Source organism: Myotis myotis, unplaced genomic scaffold (assembly GCF_014108235.1).
Source record: "Myotis myotis isolate mMyoMyo1 unplaced genomic scaffold, mMyoMyo1.p scaffold_m19_p_3, whole genome shotgun sequence".
In the NCBI taxonomy this organism is placed as follows: Eukaryota; Metazoa; Chordata; class Mammalia; order Chiroptera; family Vespertilionidae; genus Myotis; species Myotis myotis.
Window position 1 is genome coordinate 120,717,299 of NW_023416335.1, and position 27,373 is coordinate 120,744,671.

The 27,373-nt window shown below is 38.4% G+C and overlaps 1 protein-coding gene across 8 annotated transcripts in view; it reads left to right on the forward strand.

Annotated features, from left to right (window-relative positions):
* Positions 1–27,373, forward strand: part of KDM5A (lysine demethylase 5A) — a 103,311-nt gene that overhangs the window by 21,941 nt on the left and 53,997 nt on the right. For 5 of the 8 annotated variants that reach the window (XM_036301551.1, XM_036301547.1, XM_036301548.1 and 2 more), the window contains 8 exons: positions 7,553–7,658; positions 8,826–8,917; positions 9,530–9,688; positions 14,722–14,841; positions 15,753–15,911; positions 22,472–22,653; positions 24,483–24,645; positions 26,362–26,481. In XM_036301551.1, coding sequence (XP_036157444.1) covers positions 7,553–7,658; positions 8,826–8,917; positions 9,530–9,688; positions 14,722–14,841; positions 15,753–15,911; positions 22,472–22,653; positions 24,483–24,645; positions 26,362–26,481 — 1,101 coding nt within the window. Of the gene's footprint in view, positions 1–7,552; positions 7,659–8,825; positions 8,918–9,529; positions 9,689–14,721; positions 14,842–15,752; positions 15,912–22,471; positions 22,654–24,482; positions 24,646–26,361; positions 26,482–27,373 lie in introns of those variants that run through there. The other 3 variants (XM_036301549.1, XM_036301553.1, XM_036301550.1) reach the window with 3 other exon arrangements.

Genomic DNA, 27,373 nt, shown 5'->3' on the forward strand with positions numbered 1-27,373 from the left:
TCAGGTATGCTAAATTCAATACATCTCAAACATTATCATCTTTTTTAAATCTGTTTTTTCTTTAATATTTTCTATCCTGGCGACATTGATAAGCACAGCCATCAGTAGTCTCTCAAACAAGAAACAAGTTATGAAAGTTATCCTTCTCCCCTTTCTTATCTCTATCACATCACTTGCCATACTCTAATTGTTTGTTGTTGTTTTTGTTAATCCTCACCTGAGGATATTTTTTTATGGATATTTTTTCCATTGATATTTTTAGAGAAAGTGGAAGGGAGGGAGTGGGAGGAAGAGAGAGAGAAACATCAGTGTGAGCAAGACCCATGGATTGATTGCAACCCAGGTGTGAGCCCTTCACCAGGAATTGAATTGAACTGAGATCCTTCGGTATGCAGACTGGTGGTCTAACCACTGAACAACCAGCCAGGCCTATACTCTGATTGCTTTTTCATCTCTGATTCTCTAGAGCAAGCATGTCAAACTCAAAGGCTAACATGGGCCAAATAAACAAGGTTTAAGTTTATGTGGGCTGCAAAAAAACTAAAGCTTCAATTTTCATAGAAATGTAGGTTTGTTTCAATAGAGACATGCTGAATTCAAAGGGCTGAAATGAGTAATCGTTAATATAAAATAATAGAACACTTTAATAAAAGTTAATATTTTTTTCTTGAACATTAACTTACCAGACACTGAATAACTGCACAAATTAATAAGCGTAAAACAAATAAACTTATTTATTTTGTTATCCAAAAGCTAAATATTTCCTGTTACGCACACCAAACAAGACTAATGCCAAGACTAATTGCCAAGACTAATGACGTGGCAATCGGCTGCTAAAATATTCGCTGCTAGTATTAGTGGAAAGAAATGGTGCGCCTGCGCATAAGGTGCGCAAGGTAAATGAATGCAACACGATTATAATAATCAGTCATTAGTTAACGTTGTAGTTCGTTACTAATAATTATGTATAGCAGGATATTGTAAAAATTAAGTTACAAAATTTTTATTAAAATGTTTCTTACATACTGTTATATTGGCTGGGCCGCAAAAGTATTTGTTGTGGGCCATGAGTTTGACATGCTTGTTCTTCGTGTGTTCCTTGAAAGCTGAAATTGCTGTTTGTCTTATCAAGAATTAGCAAATGATTTTTTTAAAGTACTTTTACTTATTTTAGAGAGGAAGGGAGAGGGAGAGATAGAAACATCAATGATGAGAGAGAATCATTGATTGGCTACCTCCTGTACGCCGCCCACTGGGGATCGAGCCTGCAACCCCGGTATGTGCCCTTGACTAAAATCGAACTCAGGACCCTTCAGTCCCCAGCCTGATGCTCTATCCACTGAGCCAAACTGGCTAGGGCAAGAATTAGCAAATTCTTAACACCTTTACACAGGAGAATGAAGCCCATTATGCCAATAAGTCCCATTAATGGTGACACTAAGTTTGAGCCAGATTTCTCCATTATAAAGTACTTACTGTCTTTGTAATAAAAGAGTAAATCATGATAGAGTGTGAATAACCTCTTTTCCAGTTATGATTTATCCAGTAATCTTTTTTTTTTATTTATTTTTTATTTTTTTATTATTATTTTTTTAATTAAATCTTTATTGTTCAGATTATTACATTTGTTCCTCTTTTTTCCCCCCATAACTCCCCTCCTCCCAGTTCCCGCCCCACCCTCTGCCCTCACTCCCCACCCACTGTCCTCATCCATAGGTGCACGATTTTTGTCCAGTCTCTTCCCACATCTCCCACACCCCTTTCCCCCCCAAGAATAGTCAGTCCATTCCCTTTCTATGTCCCTGCTTCTATTATAATCACCAGTTCATTCTGTTCATCAGATTATTTATTCACTTGATTCTTAGATTCACTTGTTGATAGATGCATATTTGTTGTTCATAATTTGTATCTTTACCTTTTTCTTCCTCTTCCTCTTCTTAAAGGATACCTTTCAGCATTTCATATAATCCTGGTTTGGTGGTGATGAACTCCTTTAGCTTTTGCTTATCTGTGAAGCTCTTTATCTGACCTTCAATTATGAATGATAGCTTTGCTGGATAAAGTAATCTTGGTTGTAGGTTCTTGGTATTCATCACTTTGAATATTTCTTGCCACTCCCTTCTGGCCTGCAAAGTTTCTGTTGAGAAATCAGCTGCCAGTCGTATGGGTATTCCCTTGTAGGTAACTGAGTTTCTTTCTCTTGCTGCTTTTAAGATTCTCTCTTTGTCTTTTGCTCTTGGCATTTTAATTATGATGTGTCTTGGTGTGGTCCTCTTTGGATTCCTTTTGTTTGGGGTTCTCTGTGCTTCCTGGACCTGTAAGTCCATTTCTTTCACCAGGTGGGGGAAGTTTTCTGTCATTATTTCTTCAAATAGGTTTTCAATATCTTGCTCTCTCTCATCTTCTGGCACCCCTATAATTCTGATGTTGGTACGCTTGAAGCTGTACCAGAGGCTCCTTACACTATCCTCGCATTTTTGGATTCTTTTTTCATTCCGCCCCTCTGGTTGGGTGTTTTTTGCTTCCTCGCATTTCAAATCATTGACTTGATTCTTGCGCTCCTCTGGTCTGCTCTTGGGAGTCTGTATAGTATTCTTTATTTCAGTCAGTGTATGCTTAATTTCTAGTTGGTTCCCCATCATAATATCAAGGGTCTCATTAGTTTTCTTGTAGATCTCATTAAGTTTATCGGCAGCTTCTAAACAGTTCTTGAGAGACCTTAAAAGTGTGGTTCTGAACTCTATATCTTCCATTGACAATTTTGTCCTGTTTCTTTGTCTCCGCATTTTGTTATGCTTTCTTGGTGCACCCCCTAGTGGTCTTTGTGCGCAGTCTTGTAGTTAAGCCTTGATTGTTTTAGCTAATACCAGGGAGGGTTTGACCTCCAGGCCAAGTGGCTGTGAGAATCAGCTGTGTCTGCAGTGAGAGAACTTCTGTCCTCTAGAGAGGTGCTAATCTAGCCTTTGCCTGAGGCTATTCGGCAAATGCCTCTGTGCAGGGCTCGGGCGGGGCGGGTGGGTCCCACAGGATCAACAGGGTGGGCTGGAGAGAGCAGTTATGGCTGCTCTCAGTCCTGTCCCCAAGGGCTCTGCCTCTCTGAGTCCCAGCACCCGCTGCAAACCTCGGAGAGAAAGCTGCACTCGCTCTGATCGAAGCCAGACAGTCCCGCTTCTCCCGTTTGAGTCAGGGTCCCTAAAGACTCGCCCATATCTGGAGCTCAGAGTCTGCGACTCCCTCCCAATTGAAAACGCCAACCGCGCCCTCCGCCGCCAGCACACTCCGCACCTCAGAATTTGACTTCAGCACTGCGCCTCCTCTGAGTGTCCGTATGCGTTTCTCTTTCCTCCTAGTTGTAGGACTTCCACTCAGCCAGCGTTCCTGTGGTTCTGGGTGATGTCCGTTCCGTCTTTTAGTTTCACTTTTGAAGTAGTTGTTCAAGGCAGCAAACTCCGGCGTTAACCTATGCCGCCATCTTGGTTCTCCGATTTATCCAGTAATCTTAACATTCATTGATGATCTTTGCTTGAATTAGTTACTATATTGGTGATTGCAAAATGGGTGGTTTTTTAGTTCTGTCATTCCTTGTATATTTATAAGTTAGCCTTTTCCTTTAAAGAACAGCCCATACTTTTTCTTGGGCTATATTTTTCATACAGTAAAATGTGTATATATTAAATCTACATTTTGATGACTTTTTATACCTTTGGAACCATGACTGTCCCTCTTTTGTATCACTGTAGATATGATTTTTTTGATACATGTCTTATAACCTTTTACTTTTTTTTAAAATAAATATTTTTATTGATTTTAGAGAGGAAGGGAGAGCGGGGGGGGGGGGGTTGGGGAGAGAAAGAAACATCAGTGATGAAAGAGAATCATTGATTGGCTGCCTCCTGCATACTCCCCACTGGGGATCAAACAGAAAACCCAGGCATTTGCCCTGACTGGGAATGGAACTGTGACCTAATTCATAGGTTGACACTCAATCACTGAGCCACACTGATTGGGCCCTTTTATTTCTTGTTTCAAATTTGGCTAATGGGAGCATCTTTAAGCTGATTCATGATGTCCTCTTGACCATGTTTCCATCTGTTTTTGAGCACTTATTTAAGCACAGAAAAGGCTGGTCTTGTCAGCTTTAGACCTGGAATCAGCCATTTATCCAAAGAATCCTGGTTAATTTTAGTGGGAAATGGTATTTAGAAACCAAGATCTGAGCACAAAGTGTGTTTGTTCCTACTAGGATACCATTGTTTATAGGCTCTTTTAGTGGTCAGGGCTGCGAAGTAAATTTTAAAAACATTATGACTTTATATTTTGAGTTCATACTGATAATTCCACTTCTAATCCAATATCACAAAGTTCTTTTGGTTTTTGTTGTAGTTCTTTTCCTAGCATTTTCCGTTGGTAACATAATTCTTTTATTTTTATTCTTTTGTTTTGATTCATATGTTTAACACTATAAAGTTCCCTGGGTTCACTGCTTTAATTTGTTCCAGAGATTCTGATATATAGCCTTTTCATTATCATTTAAAAAATTATCATTTTTTAATAGAAAGTTAAATTCTAGGTGGAAGGGCCTTCTGATTTTTAATTTTATTTCAATTGTTTTATTCCAAGAAGATTAGATAATGTTGTGTTTTTATTTTTATTTCTCCTTTTTGGAACTCTATTGCCTATCTATAAAGATTGTTGTTAGGATTAACTGAGTAAAATATTTTGATATGGCACATACTGTTAGCTTTTATTATTATGTATACTTTGCATTAGTGGGGGTAAAGGATGTGTAGTGTTGTATTTAACATTGGATTAACTGTAGAAGTTGATAAGTATAGCCAAATCAGTTTACTAAAGTTTAAAGATAAATTTTGGAAATGCCATGTTTGGTTTGATTCTTATATGATCCTTTATTAGTCTAATCTGCATATGTCAGCTGTTGTGTAGCCATAGATTTATAGAGTAGTCTGTATTATATCCTGGTTTATATTTATTTATTTATTTATAAAATATATTTTATTGATTTTTTACAGAGAGGAAGGGAGAGGGAGAGAGAGTTAGAAACATCAGTGAAAGAGAAGCATCGATCAGCTGCCTCTTGCACATCCCCTACTGGGGATGTGCCTGCAACCAAGGTACATGCCCTTGACCGGAATTGAACCTGGGACCCTTCAGTCCACAGGCCGACGCTCTATCCACTGAGCCAAACGGATCCGGGCTATATATTTATTTTTATTTTATTTAATTAATTACCTAATATCTGCAGTTTATTTTATAGGAAAGTTTTTTCTAAGAGTGTGATTATCTTTTTTTAAAAAAATTCTTTGTTTCAGGTATTAAGTATGTCTCCTTTTTCCCCCATTGATCTCTTCCCGATCGATGTCACCCCCCTACTGTCTGTGTCCATGGGTTCTGCTTATATGCATGCATACAAGTCCTTGGGTTGACTGCCCCCTCAACCCCCGCGCCTTCCCTATGAGGTTGGATGGTCTGTTTGATGCTTCTATGTCTCTGGCTCTATTTTAGTTCATCAGTTTATGTTGTTCATTATATTCCACAAATGAGTGAGATCATGTGATATTTAAATACTTTATTTTTTATTGATTTCAGAGAGGAAGGGAGAGGGAGAGAGAGATAGAAACATCAATGATGAGAGAGAATCATTGATTGGCTACCTCCTGCACCCCTCCCCCCCCACACACACTGGGGATTGAGCCCCCAACCCGGGCATGTGCCCTGAGCGGAAATTGAACTGTGATCTCCTGGTTCATAGGTCAACGCTCAGCCGTTGAACCATGCCAGCCTACCTTGACTAAGTATATTTTAAATTAATTTTGATTATTTATTTAGTGTCCATTCAAGATTATGGTTCATCTAAATCAGCGGTTCTCAACTTGTGGGTTGCTACCCCTTTGGCGGCCGAACGACCCTTTCACAGGGGTCGCCTAAGACCATCCTGCATATCAGATATTTATATTACGATTCATAACAGCAGCAACGTTACAGTTATGAAGTAGCAATGAAAATAATTTTATGGTTGGGCTACAACATGAGGAACTGTATTTAAAGGGCCAGAAGGTTGAGAACCACTGACTAAATTCAAGGTGTAACGGCGGTGTCTGTCAGGATGCTCTCATCTTCAAGTACTAGAATGCCAAATGACAGTAGCTTAAACTTTAAAAACACAGTTTTCACATAAGGACATATTTTTCATATAAAATTTTCAGAGATATAGGTAGTTCTAGGATTGATAACACCAACTGACCATTATCTTCAAGGGTCCAGCCTCTTTCCATCTTTCTGCTTTGCTTTCTTCAGTGTATGGATGATATATCTCCCCCTGATTGCAGTGTGACTGCTGTATAGTTCAGCACAATGCTTTCACCAGCTGAGTTTCCTAGTAGTAGGAAAGGAAGTTGGGGCAAAAAGGCTTACTTTTTGAGATTATTTCTCTTACATTAGAAGACTAGAGGCCCGGTGCATGAATTCATGCATGGGTGGGGTCCCTCGGGGTGGCCTGTGGAGATTGGTGCCCAGCCTGTGCCCCCAGCCTTGCAGCCTCAGCTCACACCCCCAGCCTCGCAGCCCCTCAGGCCCACCTGGCACCCCGCCTTGGCCTGGTGCCGCCCCCTCACCTGCTCTACCATCCTGTCTGTAGGGATGATTGGTCAGGGCTGGGCCCCCCGCCCAGCTCCCTCAGTGCCTGGGAGCCAGGCGGCAGCCTTGCCTCCCGCTGCCATCTGCGGGGTGATTGGGCACCTGCTCACACCTGCCTTGGCCTGGTGCCACCTGCTAACCTGCTCCACCATCCTGACACAGTCCTGCTCTCCTCGGGGCCCATCGGGGCTGGCAGCGCCTCCACTGCTGCACGCTGCCAGTACTGCGTCGCTGACCCCTGCCATGTTCCGCGTCGCCCCCTGGTGATCAGCGCACGTCATAGTGAGCAGTCAAACTCCTGGTCTCCTGGTCGAACTCCCGGTCCAATGACTGCCTGAGGAGACAATTTGCATATTAGGCTTTTATTATATAGGATGAAAATCTTTCCCAGAGGCTTCCAGTAGATTTTCCTTCTGTCTTACTGGCTAGACCAAGATAACATTCCCATCCCTAGCTAGGTCATCACCAACAAAGAGAAATGGCATTGACATAATTGGCTTACAACGTTTATATTCATCTGTTGGGATAGGCATTTTGCTTCCTATCAGAGTTGGTGTTCTTAGCAAGTTAGAAGTGGGGCTTACTATGGAGTTATTATCTATATTATAACCAGTTATTACCACTACTGTCTGTCTCTGGACAGAACCTAATTGACAACTGTGCTTTTATGAAAGATAAACTTTCTTTTGTGGAAAGGAATCTAGGTGTTGCATAGTGTTTTGATGATGAGTGCTTAACTGTTGTAATGAGGCAGTGATTGGAATTAGAGAAGAAATTAAATAATTTTTTTCTTCATTTTGAAGAGGACCTTGAAGCTTTATTTCTTTGATAAGAAATAAATGTGTGAATCAGAATAGACAGAATAACTAGACTAACATGTCTCATTTTTTATTTTTAGTCAGAATCTGGAGATGTGAATAGAAACACAGAACTGAAGAAACTTCGAATTTTTGGGGCTGGGCCTAAGGTCGTGGGCCTGGCAATGGGAGCAAAAGATAAAGAAGGTAAAAATCTATTGTTTGGTCATGAAAACAAATAAGGTATAACAGTGTGGTTATAGCAAGATTCAAATGATATTTGAATTGCAGTCTGCCTTGGGATTTTCCTAAGACTTGTAAACTTACAACTTGGTTCCTAGAGAAATCTTTTTTTGTGTCAGATCTTAAATTTAAGGTGTGAGGAGCCATATTAGGTTGAATTTTTTGTAATATTTTGGGAGAGAAATTTTCCTCCATGTTTTAATATGTGGCACAGAGATTTATTGTAGTTTCTAAAGGCTAGTTTATGAGAGAATGGTGAAATTAATGGTTCTCACCTGGTGGTCTAAGTCTTATAACTTTTAAATTCTAAGAGAAATAGAGGATTCTCTGGCCTTTAGTATCAAAAGATAGTGGGGAGAACTTATGACTTATATTCGAACTATAATTTTGATATTTTTCTGTAAGCCGTGGTATATTATTACACTTCATTTAAATAAACTCTTTGAGGAAAGCCTGTTAATCTCAGGTTAGCATGTTTGAAACTTTTAATTAGTAAAATTACTAATACAAAGATCAAGTTCCATCTTTACCTGTAGGTACATGTCAGTTTGAAAACTCAATTTAACAAAGATTGCATTGGATCTATTTTTAATGTGTAAGAATTTAATGAAATACTATAATCACAAATCATATTAACTATACATTTTATGATATTATTAATTAACTCATAATTCAGATTGTGGACTGAACTCTGGAGGATCACTCTGAAAAAGTTCAGTGTGATAGGACAATACATGATAATGTTTTAAGAATTAAGCATTTTGATTATCTTTTCCATTCTTTTAATTATTGTATTACCTGGCAGTGATCATAAAACTAGTCTCAAATTATTGCATATGAAGTATATGATAAATACTTCATATAGTCAGTATAGAATTAGTACTTAAGATCTCTGGAGTATGATTGCCTGGATTGGAATCCCAATCTGCCATTGACTGGCTGTGTGATTTTGGACAAGTTATGTAACTTCTTTGTACTTCAGATTCTTTATCTTCAATGGGGGATAATAGTTTTTTACCTCATAGTGTTGTGAGATTTTAACTAATTTAAATAATTTTAAATAGTGTCTGGTCCAGAGTAAGCTCTCAACATTAGTTTTTGCTATTATTATATAACTATTTTTATTTTAAGATGAGGTCTCCCGAAGACGAAAAGTTACCAACAGGTCAGACGCATTTAACATGCAAATGAGACAACGGAAAGGAACTCTCTCTGTTAACTTTGTAAGTGTTCTGAGATGTGTCAGGAGGGAAAGGATTTACTTTTATTTAGTTTTGCACTTTTTACCTTGCTCTAATATCTTAGCATTCCATTTAGTTAATTAATTTGGTTAGAAGACTTAATGGTGAACCTGAAGTTGCATCTTTGGTTATGTAATGCTGATCTTACTTTGTTCCATATACATAGACTATTTCCATAAGTCATAGACTTGTGAGTAACTAAGTAAGAGAATGAATATGAATCTGTAAATCCTTGAGCTGTATTATAGACAGGGCTCAGTATTCATTCTCTAACGGTATTTGTTTATAGGAAGGATGACATGGTATATTTTATTTCTATAAATTGACTTTCAAGTACCCTAGATATGTAGTCTTTTTTTTTCTTTATTCTAATAACTTAATATGCTCTTATTAACTTTCCCATAGAAGCTCTAAGGAAATTTAGGACATTTTATGAAAAGCTATTTAAGAACAATTATTTAAATATTCAGGATTTAAGTTGTATTTACTTTTTATTAGTATACATTATTTTGTTTCAATTAAGGAGTTCCTGGTAAAAATTTAATGTTAATTATTATGGAAAATAGACTTTTATTTTACTTTGTTTTTTAACAGGTTGATCTCTATGTTTGTATGTTTTGTGGTCGGGGAAATAATGAAGATAAATTGCTTTTGTGTGATGGATGTGATGACAGCTATCATACATTTTGTTTAATTCCCCCACTACCTGATGTGCCCAAAGGAGATTGGAGGTGTCCTAAATGCGTTGCTGAGGTACAATTTACAGATTCTTTTTATTTTATTTTATTTTTTAATTTTTTTTAAAAATTAAATCTTTATTGTTCAGATTATTACATTTGTTCCTCTTTTTTCCCCCCATAACTCCCCTACTCCCAGTTCCCACTTCACCCTCTGCCCTCACTCCCCACCCACTGTCCTCATCCATAGGTGCACGATTTTTGTCCAGTCTCTTCCCGCATCCCCCACACCCCTTTCCCCCCCCAAGAATAGTCAGTCCCTTTCAATGCCCCTGATTCTGTTATAATCATCAGTTCATCCTGTTCATCAGATTATTTATTCACTTAATTTTTATATTCACTTGTTGATAGATGTGTATTTGTTGTTCATAATTTGTATCTTTACCTTTTTCTTCTTCTTCTTAAAGGATACCGTTCAGCATTTCATATAATACTGGTTTGGTGGTGATGAACTCCTTTAGCTTTTCCTTATCTGTGAAGCTCTTTATCTGACCTTCAATTCTGAATGATAGCTTTGCTGAATAAAGTAATCTTGGTTGTAGGTTCTTGGCATTCATCACTTTGAATATTTCTTGCCACTCCCTTCTGGCCTGCAAAGTTTCTGTTGAGAAATCAACTGACAAGCATATGGGTATTCCCTTGTAGGTAACTGAGTTTCTTTCTCTTGCTGCTTTTAAGATTCTCTCTTTGTCTTTTGCTCTTGGCATTTTAATTATGATGTGTCTTGGTGTGGTCCTCTTTGGATTCCTTTTGTTTGGGGTTCTCTGTGCTTCCTGGAGTTGTAAGTCTATTTCTTTCACCAGGAAGGGGAAGTTTTCTGTCATTATTTCTTCAACTAAGTTTTCAATATCTTGCTCTCTCTCTTCTTCTGGCACCCCTATAATTCTGACGTTGGTACACTTGAAGTTGTCCCAGAGGCTCCTTACACTATCTTCATATTTTTGGATTCTTTTTTCATTTTGCTTTTCTGGTTGGGTGTTTTTTCCTTCTTTGCATTTCAAATCTTTGACTTGATTCTTGCGCTCCTCTGGTCTGCTGTTGGGAGTCTGTATAATATCCTTTATTTCAGTCAATGTATGCTTAATTTCTAGTTGGTCCGTTATCACAACATAGAGGGTCTCACTAGATTTCTTGAGGCTCTCACTGCATTTATTGGCGGTTTCTAGAAAGTTCTTGAAAAACCTTAAAAGTGTGGTTTTGAACTCTATATCCAGTAGTTTGCTTTCCTCCATTTCTGTCATTTGTGTCCTGTTTCTTTGTCTCCACATTTTTTATGCTTCCCTGTGTTGGTAGAGTGGTTTTCTGTGCTAAGTGTCCTCTAGGGCCCGGTGGCTCAGCCTCCCCAATTACCTGAGGTAGACAGCCTTGGTGCACCCCCTTGTGGGCTTTGTGCAGTCTTGTTGTAGTTAAGCCTTGATTGTTGTAGGTAACACTGGGAGGATTTGACCTCCAGGCCAATTGGCTGTGAGAATCAGCTGTGTCTATGGTGGGAGAACTTCTGTCTGAAGACACCCTTCTGGGGCAAGACTTGCTTCAGTGGGGCTTTGGTGCTCACTGAGTCTGCCCCCTGAGTGTGTCCCTTATGGATCTGCGGAGTTATAATTGTGTAGTCCCACTCTGACCACTGGGTACACTGCATCTTGGATCTAAGGAGGTGCTAATCTAGCCTCTGCCTGAGGCTACCTAGCAGGAGCCAGCTGTAAAGCAATGCAAGTTACCCTGGGGTCTTGGGGCAGCTGCAGTTTGTGAAGTAATTTTCAGATTACAAAGGGCCGGGCCTTTCATATGCAAAAGCCTCATGCAGGGCTTGGGCGGGGCAGGGTCCCAGGGTATCAACAGGGCGGGCAGAGCGAGAAGTATGGCTGCTCTCGTTCCTCTTCTCAGAGGCCCCGGCAATCGCTGCGAGTGCCTCCGAGAGAAAGCTGCCCTCGATTTCTGACTGATGCCAGACAGTCCCGTTTCTCCCGTCTGGGTCCCCAGAGACTCGCCCGGAACTGGAGCTCAGAGCTTGAGACTCCCTCCTGATTGAAAAAGACAGTCGTGACCTCAGCCGCCAGGCCTCTCTGCATGCACCTCCTCACCTTTGTAATTTACTTCTGCACCGCACCTCCTCCTGAGTCTCGGTATGCTTTTCTCTTTCCTTCTAGTTGTAGAATTTCCACTCAGCCAGCCTTCCTGTGGTTCTGGATGTTGTCCGTTCCGTCTTTTAGTTGTATTTTTGAAGTGGATGTGCGAGGCAGCAATCTCCAGTGTTTACCTATGCCACCATCTTGGTTCTCCTCCTACAGATTCTTTTTAAACTAAGAACAATAACACATGCATACACACATATAGTAAACACATTCCCAAAAGCTTCTTCCATTCTGTTTTTGTTCTTTACTGTTAAAATCACCAGGATTTTTAAAGAGAGATATTGAATGGAACTGTAAAAATTGTATTGTGACAGCTTGCTTTTCAAAGTTTTTTTTCTGACTATGGTTCAACAGTTCTGTTTATTGCTGCAGATGAATGAAACTTTTGCTCAGAATTTTCATATTCCTAGAAAACAATAAAAATAAAGGCTGTAGGTTATTTTGTTTTCTTTTTTATTTTATTTTGTGTTTTTTTATTTTAATCTTTATTGTTGAAAGTATTACATAGGTCCCCTTTTTCCCTCATTGACCCCTTCTAGTCTGCCCCCATCCCTCGCCCCAGGCCTTCACCACCCTATTATCTGTGTCCATGGGTTATACATATATGCATACAAGTTCTTTGGTTGACCTCTTCCCACCCACTCTGAGGTTCCACAGTCTATTCCAGTGATGGTGAACCTATGAACCTATTAATTAGCTTTGCATTTCAAAACCAATTCACCTCTGACACGCGAACTCATTTTTTTTGGTTGATTTTTCTTTGTTAAATGGCATTTAAATATATAAAATAAATATCAAAAATATAAGTCTTTGTTTTACTATGGTTGCAAATACCAAAAAATTTCTATATGTGACACAGCACCAGAGTTAAGTTAGGGTTTTTCAAAATTCTGACATGCTGAGCTCAAAAGGTTTGCCATCACTGGTCTATTCCATGCTTCTATGTCTCTGGATCTATTTTGTTCAGTTTATTTTGTTCATTAGAGTCCACATATGAGTGAGATTATGTGATACTTGTCTTTCTCTGACTGGCTTACTTTGCTTAGCATAATACTCTATTTTTCTTTTTTTATTTATTTTTAAAAAATATATATTTTTTCGCCGAAACCGGTTTGGCTCAGTGGATAGAGCGTCGGCCTGCGGACTGAAAGGTCCCGGGTTCGATTCCGGTCAAGGGCATGTACCTGGGTTGCGGGCACATCCCCAGTGGGAGATGTGCAGGAGGCAGGTGATCGATGTTTCTCTCTCATCGATGTTTCTAACTTTCTATCTCTCTCCCTTCCTCTCTGTGAAAAATCAATAAAATATATTTAAAAAATATATATATATATATTTTTTCATTGATTTCAGAGAGGAAGGGAGAGGGCGAGAGAGATAGAAACATCAGTGATGAGACAAAATCATTGATCGGCTGCCTCCTGCATGCCCCCTACTGGGGATCGAGCCCACAATCTGGGCACGTGCCCTTGACTGGAATCAAACCTAGGACTCTTCAGTCTACAGGCTGACGCTCTGTCCAGTGAGCTAAACCAGCTAAGGATATTTTTCTTTTTTTATTTATTTTTATTTTCAGTAGTTTTTATTTTTTATTATTTTTTTAAATAATTTTTATTTCTTAAAGTATTACAAAGAGAATTACATATGTCTCCTCCCCCCCCCCCCCCTTGACATTCCCCCCAGCCACCACCCGTCCCCCCCACCCCCCGGTGTCTTTTGTCCATTGGTTAATCTTATATGCCTGAATATAAGTCCTTCGGTTGATCTCTTAATCCCCCCCCCCCAAACCCTCCCCAGGCTTTCCACTGTAGTTTGACAGTCTATTCAATGTTGCTCTGCCTCTGCATCTACCGCTGTTCATCAGTCTATACTGGTCCCCATTATCTGTCCCAACCTCACTGGAGCAGTCCCAACCTCACCGGGTCCGTCCCTACCTCACCGGGGCTGTTTTAAGCTCACTGGGGCCATCCCGACGTCACCGGGGTCGATTCAACCTCGCTGGGGCCGCCTCGACCTCCCTGGGGCCGCTTCAACCTCACCGGGGCCGTCCCTACCTCACCGAGGCTGTTTCAACCTCACTGGTGCCGTCCCAACCTCACCGGGGCCGTTTCAACCTATTTTTCTTTTTTTAATTAAAAAACAACAACACACCAGACATGAAACTCTAAAACAGGTATTATGCATTCAGTTTTCATGCTACCAAATAAACTGTTAGCTTGTTTAAATTTTGATTTGATTGTGTAAATTATTCATATTGGAAGATTATATTGATGTCATTGTCATGAAATGCTTAGTCTGTTTACTTATTTTAACAAAATATGATAGCCTATTGAAGGAAAGGAGTTGGCTGGGTGTATCTAGATGTATTCAGAGGTCTTTTATGGCCTTTGAATTATTACTTATTCATCTCAAATAGGTTAGATGGTTCAGAAGCAATTCTACGCTGAGTATTTGTGTGAAATTTGTAATGGTGATTGATAGTTGAAAAAAACATTCTAGCTAGATATTCTAGCAATCCAGTGGATACACCTTTATCCATCATCTCTCCTTCCCATGAACATTTATATACTCTACAGCTAGATGCACTAATATACTGAGAATGATAGGCATCCCTAGGCTTGATGCAGATGAGTAGTCCTATTGGTGTCTGTCATAGTGCCAGAGCTTAATGCCAACTCCAAAGTTTAAATGTGTCTTATTACCACTTTCCTACTGGAAGACTGCGAAAAGTGCAGGTGAGGTTCTATCTAGAACATTATCTCCTAATTCCATATCGAAAGTAATTAACACTTGTTTTGTTTCGGTTGATTGGATTAGCTTTACCTAGGGAAATGATCAACGAAGGTAGTATCTGAGAACCATAATACTTTGTTCAGTTCTGTTTCTGTGAGTTAATCTTAGATATTTTTTTTCTTCCCAGGAATGTAATAAACCTCGAGAAGCCTTTGGATTTGAACAAGCTGTACGAGAGTATACACTTCAGAGCTTTGGAGAGATGGCAGATAATTTTAAGTCTGACTATTTCAATATGCCAGTCCATGTGAGTATATTTTGTCAGTTGGGAAGGTATGAAGTCCAAAGCTTTTGGTTTGCTTTCTAGTTATGTTATTTTGTAGAAAACAGGGACAGCATGTAAAAGATGATAGACCACCACATCTAAAGACTAGGGACCTCGCATCTGTTTCAGTTTCTTTCACTCACTAATGTGGCAGTGTGCACTCACCTGTTAAGAAAAATACTTTGATCTTCAAATGGTTTACTAGCCCTCCGTGAGTAATCCTTATAGAAAAGCATGAAGTATGTGGTAGTTGCTGCTTTTGTTTAGTTATTTGTAATATAAGCTTTGCTTCTTTTCCTAGGGAATCTTGGACTTTTTAAAAAAATGTTATAATTGATTTTTAGAGAGAGAGGAAGGGAGAGGGATAGAGAGATAGAAACATCAATGCTGCCTCCTTGCATGAGCCCTCTCCCCCCCCGCCCCCACTCCCCCGGGGATCGAGGCTGCAACCCAGGCCTGTACCCTGACTGGGAATTGAACTGTGACCTCTTGGTTCCTGAGTTGATGCTCAACCAGTGAACCACATTGGCCAGGTGGGATCTTGGGCTTTTGAAAATCCCTATAAAAAAAATTTGCCAAAGCTCTTAAAATTAAGCCTTGATTTTTGTGTTTCCTTTTTCCTCTTTGATGGCCTAGGTCTTTAGTCTTCTTAGGAAGCAGCTTGCAAAAAAAGGCAGTTCGAGTTCACTATGTTTTTCTGGACATTTAAGTTGTCTTTTGTTTTTTCCTATCCTCAGTGGAAAAGGCTAGGACCCAGTGTTTTTAGCTCTGGGACAGAATAAGGTTGTCTATTTTATCATGGGTTTGTGTTAAACTTGACCTGTGTATTAATGTTATAGTGTATTCTGGTTATAGCGAGTTAGTAATATATAATTTTTGTTTTCCTTGTGTAGATGGTTCCCACAGAACTAGTAGAAAAGGAATTTTGGCGGCTGGTGAGCAGCATTGAAGAAGATGTTATTGTAGAGTATGGAGCTGATATTTCCTCAAAAGACTTTGGAAGTGGATTTCCTGTAAAGGATGGTCGGAGAAAGATGCTGCCAGAAGAAGAGGTACATAACAGATAGTAGTCTAAATTTCTCCTCACCCCTAGCTGATTAGTTCTTTGCATAGTAGAAAACTAGCTTTCTCATTAATCATAAGGGACCATGTTTGTTTAAAATATTAAATATGTAAGATTTGGACAATATACTCTTCAGTTAAAAAAAATTCAAAGTACCTTTAAATATTAATTAACTTTGCATTTCAAAACCAATTTAAATGCATGGGTTAGGATTTATGGCTGGCCCATCCCCTGAGTCTCATAGTGCTCATGCCAGAGCAAATCTGTGGCCTTCAACCATGACCTGACCTTTGCCCGTAGGCTGCTTCTACACAGTAGAAGAAATAAAAATAAAAACCAATTCAACTAGTTTAAAACTTCAACCCCATTTAAATAATTTTACCTTTCTGTTTGAAAATCTAGATGGTGATTTAAGATTTTTAAAAATAATTTTCATAGATAGGTCTGCTATTTAGTTTCCTTCAATGCCTGAGGAGATAGGATTTCAAATATGCATTTAAATTATAACATAATAAAGTCCCATCACATAGGAGATGACCTCTATGTAGACAGCTGAATTAAGATGATCATTTATTTCCTTTTCTCTCTACTTTTGTCCTTGTCACTTTCCCTCTGTAATTGGCAGTAAGTAGAAGTTTTATCTCCTATTAAAAGAGTTATACAGAGTTTTTTTTTAAAGTTACATCGTGCAGAAGGATTTACAATGAAAAGTGTAGTTCAGCTCTCTCTGTGTGTTTAAAATATATTTTTATTGATTTCATAAAGGAAGGGAGAGGGAAAAAGAGATAGAAATGTCAATGATGAAAGAGAATCATTGATCAGCTGCCTCCTGCATGCGTGCGTGCCCCCCCGCCCCCCACAGGATAGAGCCCACAACCCGAGCATGTGCCCTGACCGGGAATAGAACCGTGACTTCCTGGTTCATAGGATGAAGCTCAGCCACTGAGCCATGACAGGCCACTTCAGCTCTCTTATACTATTTACATGGTGTATCTTTTATTTCTTTTATTGTAAGCCATCTTTCTTGTAGCCAGCATGTGATTGGATCTTGAAATCTAGTCTGATGTGGTCTTTTTATTGTGGAGTGTTTAGTCCATTTTACATTTAATGTAATTATTGACATGGGTTTTTTTTAAATTATTTTTTCACTTTTTTAAATATATTTTTTTTTCTTTATTGATTAAGGTATTACATATGTGTCCTTATCCCCCCCACTGCCCCCCAAATGCCCCTCGCTCATGCCCTCACCCCCCCCAGTGTCTGTGTCCATTGGTTATGCTTATATGCATGAATACAAGTCCTTTGGATGATCTCTCCCCCTTCCCCCCACCCTCCCCTGCCTTCCCTCTGAGTTTTGATGGTCTGATAGATGCTTCTCTGACTCTGGATCTGTTTTTGTGCATCAGTTTATGTTGTTCATTATATTCCACAAATGAGTGACATCATGTGATATTTATCTTTCTCTGACTGGCTTATTTTGCTTAGCATAATGCTCTCTAGGTCCATCCATGCTGTTGCAAATGGTAGGAATTCCTTCCTTTTTACAGCAGCGTAGTATTCCATTGTATAGATGTACCGCCATTTTTTAATACACTCATCTGCTGATGGGCACTTAGGCTGTTTCCAAATCTTAGCTATTGTAAATTGTGCTGCTATGAACATAGGGGTGCGTATATCCTTTCTGATTGGTGTTTCTGTTTTCTTGGGATATATTCCTAGAAGTGGGTTCACTGGGTCAAATGGGAGTTTCATTTTTAGTTTTTTGAGGGAACTCCATACTGTTCTCCATAGTGGCTGCATCAGTCTGCATTCCCATCAGCAGTACAGGAGGGTTCCTTTTTCTCTGCATCCTCGCCAGCACTTGTCCTTTGTTGACTTGTTGATGATAGCCATTCTGACAGGTGTGAGATGGTACCTCATTGTTGTTTTGATTTGCATCTCTTGGATGATTAGTGACTTCAAGCATGTTTTCATATGTCTCTTGGCCTTCTATATGTCCTCTTTTGAAAAGTGTCTATTTAGGTCCTTTGCCCATTTTTTGATTGGATTGTTTATCTTCCTTTTGTTAAGTTGTATGAGCTCCCTGTAAATGTATGTATGACATTAAACCCTTATCAGAGATAACACTGGCAAATATGTTCTCCCATGCAGTGGGCTTTCTTGTTGTTTTGGACATGGTTTATTTATGGTCTGCCATCTTGCTACTTTCTATGTATGCTGTCTTTTTGTTCCTGTTTCTCCTTTATGATTATTTTTGTGTTGAGCAGATATTTTTCATAATACCATTTTAATTCCTTTGGGGTTTTTTTGGCTATATATTTTGAGTTACTGATTCTAAGAATTACAATATGTAGGTTTTTTTTTCTTTTTAAACTTTGACACTGTACATCTTTAACTTATCACAACCTACTTCATGTTCATATTGACTTAATTCTGATAAACATAGCAACTTTGAAACAGTGTCTCTTCATTTCCTGCTCTCTTTTGTGTGTTGTATATTGTATGTACATAGTGTATAAACACAACACAGCAATATAATTATTGCTTTAAACAACCTTTCTTTTTTAAAGTAAGAGAAGAAATACGCTTCTTTACATATCTACTGAGATATTTACTATTTCTGGTTCTCTTCATTCATTCATTTTTAAAAAAAGACTTTTTTATTGATTTTTTTAGAGAGAGAAAGAGAGAGAAACATCATTCAGATGCCTCTTGCACACCCCCCTGTTGAGGATTGAGCCCGCAACTTAAGCATGTTCCCTGACCAGGAATCAAACCAGCAACTTTTCTGTGCATGGGACGATGCCCAACCAACTGAGCCACACCAGCCAGGACTCTTCATTCTTGTAGATCAAAGTTACTATTTGGAGTCATTTGCTTCTGACCTGGAGGACTACATTTATTTATAGTGCAGGTCTGCTAGCAATGAATTCTTGTAGTCTTTGCTTATCTGGGAATGTTTTTATTGAGTCTTCTTTTGTTTTTCAAGAGCAAATGCTTTTCAATTTGTTTTTGCCTTTGGTCAATTTCTAGTTCTTTAAAATGCTTATTTTGATAATTTTCTCCAAATTATCCTTATTTTCTGTGACGAGGAATTGGGCCAACCCCTTCTGAAAGTCTTTTACAATTAAAAAGTTTCCCTCCCACCCAAATTTACAATTTGACAGAGGAAGATTCTATTTCATCTTCTAGTATATCCTTTCAGATATAGTATATCTATACAAGCAGTTATATATCATGCATATATAATTACACAATCCTTTAAAACAGAACTGGGAGTATATTACTTACAAGATTCTATACCTGATAAGAATTCTGTTTTTGTGTTGAAGGTTAGAATAAGAGAACCCATTTATCACAAAAGGATTGTAAGGACTTCTTAGAAAAATGTGTATAAAATCTTCAGACTTTTTATACTTTTATTTTATGTCAGTTTGTTACTCTCCTCTGAAAGTGACTCTACTAGAATAATAGATAGATAACTACTAGTATTTCACCAGGAATTGTACATTTGTGTTAAACTTCTGTATGAGTTATCCTTTTGATATCTAATAGCATGCGTCCCTGGTGTCATAGCTTAGTGGAAAAATACTTTTGAAGTTAATACATTTGTCTTATGAATACAGTGTGTTCTATAAACAGGGCTTTTGAGGAATAAAGATAGCATAGAACTTAAAACCTTGGGAATATTGTTCTTATCCTCATTCCATATTAAATCATTGAATCCTGTTAATTCATTTTTCATTATTTTTTATAGGATTGGCCTCTTTTCATTCCCACTACTACCATCCTTGTCTTGGTCATATCACATCATGTTGGGATGTTTGCCATGGCCTTACATAATGACCACTCGTGTGTTGGGGGTTCCTAAGACCATCTCCAGGTTCAGTGATTTTCTAGGAAGACTCATGGCTATGATTTTTACAGTGAAAAGGGTACAAAGTATAATTAGCAAAGGGAAAAGATGTGTGGTCAAAGTCCAGAGAAAACCAGGTATAAGCTTTCAAGAGTCCTCTCTTAATGGAGTCACTCACTTATGCACTTAGTTACTTCAGTATCAGATTGACAAGCAGTGAAGTATTGCCTACCAGGAAGCTCATTAGAGAGTCAGTGCTCAAGGTTTTTATTGGGGGCTGCGAACTAGGCACCTCCTGCCTAACACATCCAAAAATTCCAGAACCCTGGAAGGAAAGCAAGTGTGTATAAACCACGTTGTAGGCCCTGTGAGTCACTTGATCAGTGTAGGGCAATGATCGGCAAACTGCGGCCCGAGAGCCACATGTGGCTCTTTGGCCCCTTGAGTGTGGCTCTTCCACAAAATACCACGTGCAGGCACGCATGTACAGTGCGATTGAAACTTCATGGCCCATGCGCAGAAGTCGGAATTTTGTGGAAGAGCCACACTCAAGGGGCCAAAGAGCCGCATGTGGCTCGTGAGCTGCAGTTTGCCGACCACTGGTGTAGGGGAACTGTTTACCATGCAAGTTTTCAGATGCCGACTGAGGGCCAACCTTTAAGCAAACCCTTTGAAGGAAAGCAGTTGTAGGCTTGCTATGTTAACTATTTTTTGATTACTGCTTTTTTCTGCAGGCTTTTTCATGTTTTAATTTTACTTAAAATTTTAAGATTTTGATATCTTTGGGAATTGATTATCTAAATCTGTCTACTTTTGTTTATATTGAAATTTTCTATAATCAAAAGTTTAAAAATGTTTAAAATGCATTGTTCCCCCTTTTGAATGTAAGATTAAATTCCGGGGTTCTTAGTTTGAAACTTAAGACTAAAGATCCAATCTTTTTTCTAAGTCTTATTTCCTGTATTACTGAGTATGACTATTCTACTGCCCTTTCATCAGCCAGACCAGTATATTTTGTCTACCTTCAAATCTTACCTATCCTTTCAAGTTCTACTCAGGTTTTTCATTTTCCATGAATTTTTCTTAACAATCCAAACCCATGATGATAATATTTTGTTGTCCTCTGAAGAACTATAGAATTTACTCTCTTGTCTGTATTTGGAGTTTAATATATTTGCCTTGTCTTGGAACTTTTGTATGTAGGCCTTGTCTTTTCAACTAGATTCATTATTTTTTCAGCCAACCAGCTAATCAACTAAAAACATATTGAACAGTATTTTGGAAAGCCTCTCTCTCTCTCTCTCTCTCTCTCTCTCTCTCTCTCTCTCTCTCTTTAAAGCATTTTGAGGGTAAGAATCATATCTCTTTATTATTTTTTATTGGAATTCTAGTTAAACCTATGTTGAATTTTCTTATTTTATCCTCTGTGTTTCTTTTTTAAAAAAAATAAGAATTTATTGATTTTAGAGAGAGAGGAAGAGAGAAGGAGAAAGATTTAGCGAAACATCTTTTTGTTGCCTCCTGCAATGCTCCCTACTGGGGCTCGAGCCCCTTTGCCCCCCATGTGCCATGACCGGCTATCAAATCAGTGACCTTTTGGTGCATGGGACAATGCTCAACCAACTGAGCCACACTGACCAGGGCTTCTCTGACTCTTACTTACACTTTTATAGTTTTCATATCTATGTGCTGCATTACGGATGAAATCCTCAAATCTATTTAGTTTACAGATTTTCTCTTCAGCTTTGTCATTAGCTGTTTAACTTCTTACATTGAGGGTTTAATTTTTAAACCCTGTATTATAGGAACTCTCAAATGTATAAAAGTAAACGTAATAATGCACTTCCTTCCTTCCATCCAGGTTCAGCAGTTATCAACCTTCCAGTGGAAGGCAATTGGATTCTGCTATCTGTTTCTATATTCAATTATTGCGATATCACATATCATATATCCTCTGGAAAACTCACACTACATTCCTTTTAGAATGATAGTGAAAAAGGCAAATAACATCTTAGAATTATTATGAAAATAGTTTGAGTTTCTGGATCCCCTGAAATAGTTAAGTCTTTACCTCATATGGCTTTAGGGTGGGTGTTTGAAACTCAGTGCCTAGTGCTTATATTCAGTTAGAAACTTCTATGAAAAGTCAGGTAACTGCTTTTTTTCATTCTGGCTTTGCTTCCTTTCTTTATTTCTGGAAACTAGAAATTATTTTTTTTCTATTGAATTCATCTATGAAACATGTTTTGTTATAATTTATCTAATAGTCAAATTCAGGGTTATGTATCTCATTATGTCCTCAATATCTGGTACCATTCTAAAAATGTAGTGGTAGACATTTTGGGATGTTCTGCTACTTGGGGATAAAATAGTGACCTATTAAAATTAGTCTCACACCATTTTACTGGTAAGTTGGAGGGAGTAATAAAAAGCCTTATTTATTTTCTTCAGAATGAACCAGAGATATCTGAAATAATTGAAAGGAAATCTAAATACCACGTAGAGAGGAGATAGGATTAAATATTTAGGTATATCAGTTACATGTATGAGAGAGCAAAAAGCACAGATTCTGTGGAGGAGCTTACTGTAAATATAAAAGTTTTACTTTCTTTTTTGAATACTAGTACTCCCTTGAGATTTCTGTTGGCCACTGGTCATCTCTGATCTCTCATTTACATTTTTTTTCTTTATAGGAATACGCACTTTCTGGTTGGAACTTGAATAACATGCCTGTCCTAGAGCAGTCTGTTCTTGCACATATTAATGTAGACATCTCAGGTATGAAAGTACCATGGCTCTATGTGGGAATGTGTTTCTCTTCTTTTTGCTGGCACATTGAAGATCACTGGAGTTATTCCATCAATTATTTGCATTGGTATGTATAATCTTTGTTAACAGCATTCATACTTAGTAACCTTTTGAAGGTTTACTAATCTTAGATTATATTATTATGGAGAGCTGAATTTAAAAGTAGTTTTTATCAAAGTAGCGTCATAGCCCAGTTTGTTGGGCTTTGATCCTATGCGTTGAAGATTGTCAGTTCGATATCTGTTCAGGGCACATGCCTGGGTTGTGGGCTCAATCCCTGGTAGGGGGCATGCAGGAAGCACCCAATCAATGTGTCTCTGTCTGTCCCTCTCTTTCTAAAAGAAAAATCAATAAAAAAATATATTTTTTAAAAATAGGATAATATATTAAAGAGAGAAATACTGTGGTCTAAGGATACAGCATCTTAGACACCTTCCCTTTTAAAGTATGTGCATGCCCAGGAGCTTAGAGTTTTAGACCAAATGATACTTGTTTGGTATACATGAAAATTACTTTGGCATATCTGTTGATATGCAAGGGAGGATGGTCAAAGTTTATATAAAGATCTGATTAAACCTTCCGTATTTGAAAATTTCAAGTGTTTTTTTCCTTTTTATATGACATTTTCTCTAGAAATGCCTGAGTTACATATATATTCATTAAGTTATTTTGTTGAATTTTTTGGTATCTTACCAACAGCTTACTTAGTTCCTTGTCCAGTACTATCTTAACTAAATGATATTTTTCTATTCATATCCAAACTACTACTTAGATCACACTTGCAGTGGAAAACTCAAGTGGTTTTCATGCTCTACTTTATCATTATTCTGTGTAATGTGATAGCTGCTAGCCACATGTGGCTGTTTAATTAAGATTAAGTAAAATAGCCGTGGCCGGTGTTGCTAAGGGGTTAGAGCATTGGCCTATGCACCGTTGGTCAAGGGCACTTGGGTTTTGGGTTCCCTCCCTGCTCCCCAGTTGGGATGGGTTGGGGTGCATGTGGGAGGCAACTGGTTGATGTGTCTCCCATATTGATGTTTCTCTTTCTTCCTCCATCCTTTTCTTTCACTGTCTCTAAAAAAAGGAATGGAAAAAATATCTTTTGGTGAGAATTAATAACAAACAAACAAACAAAAAAGATTAAGTAAAATAAAAAATGTACTTCCTTAATTGCACTAACCACATTTCAGGTGCTTTATAGTCACATGTGACTAGGGGCCCCTGTATTGGCCAGTACAGATATAGAATGTTTTCATTATCATAGTAAGTTCTATAAAAGATGGCACTGTGAATTGTATTGGGATTAAGAAATTGAGCTATTCTATAAATAGCATGAGAAAATTAAATCCATTTCCTAAGAGTACAACTTGGTATTATAAATGAACTCTAGTGTACTAAAGTCTAGTACATTAATGATGGCAAATTTTTGGTCCTTAAGATTTCTAGATAGAAGGTTTCATCAATTTCTAGCCTTATTTCCTTGGATAGTAAAGTTGAACTCAGTGAAGTTATGTAAAGGTATTCTAGAAAGCATTGACTTTTACTTTCATCATTATGGGAATAATTAGAGTGTTCAGTGGACCTGTGAATTGAGGTATGTCAGTGTCCTTTGAAACAGTGTGTCCTTCTCACGTAGCATCTTTCCTGTTTGAAGATACTATTTACTGATGCACCTTAAAGAGTTCATATGTTTTGGAATCACTTTTTTAACAGTGATAAGTGTCTATCTATTATGAACAGTAGTGCAGGGTTATGAGATGGTTGCCAGGATTCATGGCTTATAGTCTGTGGCCATAAAATAAGACTGTTAACTATAATTTAGTGGATTTGAATCAGAGACCCTGGCCTCATTGGCACCATGCTCTACCTGGCTAAACAGTTAATTTCTTTTGCTAGGGGGGAGCCAAAGACATGGTATGGTGTACCATCTCATGCTGCAGAGCAACTGGAGGAGGTGATGAGGGAGCTGGCTCCTGAGTTATTTGAATCTCAGCCTGATCTTCTACATCAGTTAGTCACCATCATGAACCCCAATGTATTAATGGAGCATGGTGTACCCGTGAGTCTTTTTGTGTCTCCCTTTAGTATTTTAAATTAAAAGTTATTTTAGCTTTTGATCAGTAGAGTTGCAGTGCTTTGTTTTATAACTGGAAGTATAAGGTCATGTCATCCTCTAGCTAAATTAGAGTTTGTACTCTGAAGGGACCAACATCTATTAGATTGAGAAAAGGGTGTTTTAAAGTATTAATTATGCTTTATGTATAGCTATCTATTAAAATAGCTTTCTGTTCTCAGTAAACAATTGTATCTGGTTTTAGCAAAAATCTTATATTCTTTACTAGAGGCCCAGTGCATGAAATTCATGCATGGGTAGGGTCCCTAGGCCTGGCCAGCAATCAGGGTCAATCGGGGCCTTCTGGCTGCCGGCCAGGGCCTCCCTTCATTTTGCGCCATCCCCTGGTGGTCAGCACACGCCATAGTGAGCAATAGAGCTCCTGGTCTCCTGGTCAAACTCCTGCGGGGACACTTTGCATATTAGCCTTATATCCTATATAATAAAAGGATAATATGCAAATTGACCCTAACAGTGAACGACCGGGAACCACCAGTCACTATGATGCGCACTCACCACAAGGGGGTAGACACTCAATGCAGGAGCTGCCCCCTGGTGGTCAGTGCGTTTCCACAAGGGGAGCGCCGCTCAGCCAGAAGCTGGCTCATGGCTGGCCAGTACAGCAGCAGTGGCAGGAGCTTCTCCTGCCTCCACAACAGCACTAAGGATGTCTGACTAAGGGCTCGGGCCTAAGCCGGCAGGTGGACATCCCCTGAGGGCTCCCGGACTGCCAGAGGGATGTCTGACTGCCAGCTTAGGCCCGATCCCCCCCAGGGAGCCTTCAGTTGGACATCCCCCGAGGGGTGGCAGTCCGGGCTGAGGGGATACCCCACCCCCGAGTGCGTGAACTTTCGTGCATTGGGCCTCTAGTATGTATAGATTATCCCTATTTAACCAAAGTTTAAATATTTTAAGTGGTAGTTCTAGTAACTAATGCTTATTCTTTTGGATATCATATTTATTATAAAGATTTCACAGCTTTGTTTTCTACATGCTGTGATTCTACTTTTCAACTTAGTTTTGAAAATTATTATTAAATTTAAGCTACTAGCACCTGATAAAGTATAAATTTGATAAGTTTGCTATAGTCAGTCAAATATTCATCAAACCTTAATGAGACTAGATTAGTGGGAGTGTTACTTTGTCCTTATGAGTGAATTTATATTAGAATCTGGGGCTTTTAAAAAGATTACAGAATGAAGTGAGATTTAGAAAAACTGATTTTGGGGATATCTCCATATTTATATGAGATAATCAATTAGACCAGTTCCAAAAAATTATCCAAGAGTAGGAGGAAGTTCTATCCTTTACCTCTATTTACAGCACAAGAATAAAAGGAATTAAGTCCTCTTAAATGTAAAATTTTATCAAGTTACTGGAAACTAGTAGCTTAATGAGAATAACATTTTCTCTTTGAGAATTCCTTTTGGCTGCTAATTTTTGTCATGAATTATTATAATTTTGTTATTAGTCACTGCTATTACTTTAAGAAGGTGGAATTCTGGCTGCTTCTTAAACCTGATACTGTTTTCTAGTGTGTGTAGGTTAATTCTTTATTGTTTTCAATTTTAGAAAATGCTTCTGAAACTGACTGATCAAATCTGTCTCCCTTTTTTGCTGTTTTTATTTTGGTTTGTATCACTATTTTGAATTTGCATTTAGGTGTACAGGACCAATCAGTGTGCTGGAGAGTTTGTTGTGACGTTTCCTCGTGCCTATCATTCTGGATTTAATCAGGGCTACAACTTCGCTGAAGCTGTGAACTTCTGTACTGCTGACTGGGTCTGTTCTATAGCAAGTAGCTGTTGTACGTCTACTAACATCCCTGGAAAATGCATCTAGTTGCCATATTTCCTTAGATGGGGAGGGGAGGGTTCATGAGTATTTCAGTAGAGACTGGAGTGGCTGTGGTAATTTAGAAAGTTCAGTTAGAGTTTCCATTATGGTTTTTGGAAAATTTTCCAAATTTTTCCATTTGGAAGATTTCATAGTTCTTATTTATTCATTATTTTCCCCATTCTGTTTTAATTTTAAATTGTCAGTTTATATTTTCTGAATTTCTCTTTTCTGAGAGAATATGGTTCCTTAAGTCTTTGCTTTCTCTGAGCACTTTGGGATTTTATAAAGATGACCAGATCTTCTTAAGAATTCTACCATATTTTCAGATATCTAATTCTATGTTTTTATTTTTAAATATCCCTTTATTATTTTCTTCTGGTGGACAATTTGGTGTTTTTTTTTTGTTTGTTTGTTTGTTTTTTTTTTAAATATATTTTATTGATTTTTCACAGAGTGGAAGGGAGAGAGATAGTCAGAAACATCGATGAGAGAGAAACATCGATCAGCTGCCTCCCGCACACCCCCCACCGGGGATGCGCCCGCAACCCAGGCACATGCCCTTGACCGGAATCGAACCTGGGACCCCTCAGTCCGCAGGCCGACGCTCTATCCACTGAGCCAAACCGGTTTCGGCCAATTTGGTGTTTTTATTCTCCCTGCCATTTAATGTTTCTTTATTCTCTTTCCTAAAAAATTATTTTAAAGAGTAACTGTAATGTTGAGGTCTCTATGGACTGAACTTCTTTGTAAATGATAATGCCAATAATTGCTATTTTGTTTTTGTACAAGGTAATATAAAAAATATTCAGTTATAATTATGTCATGTTTGTTGGGG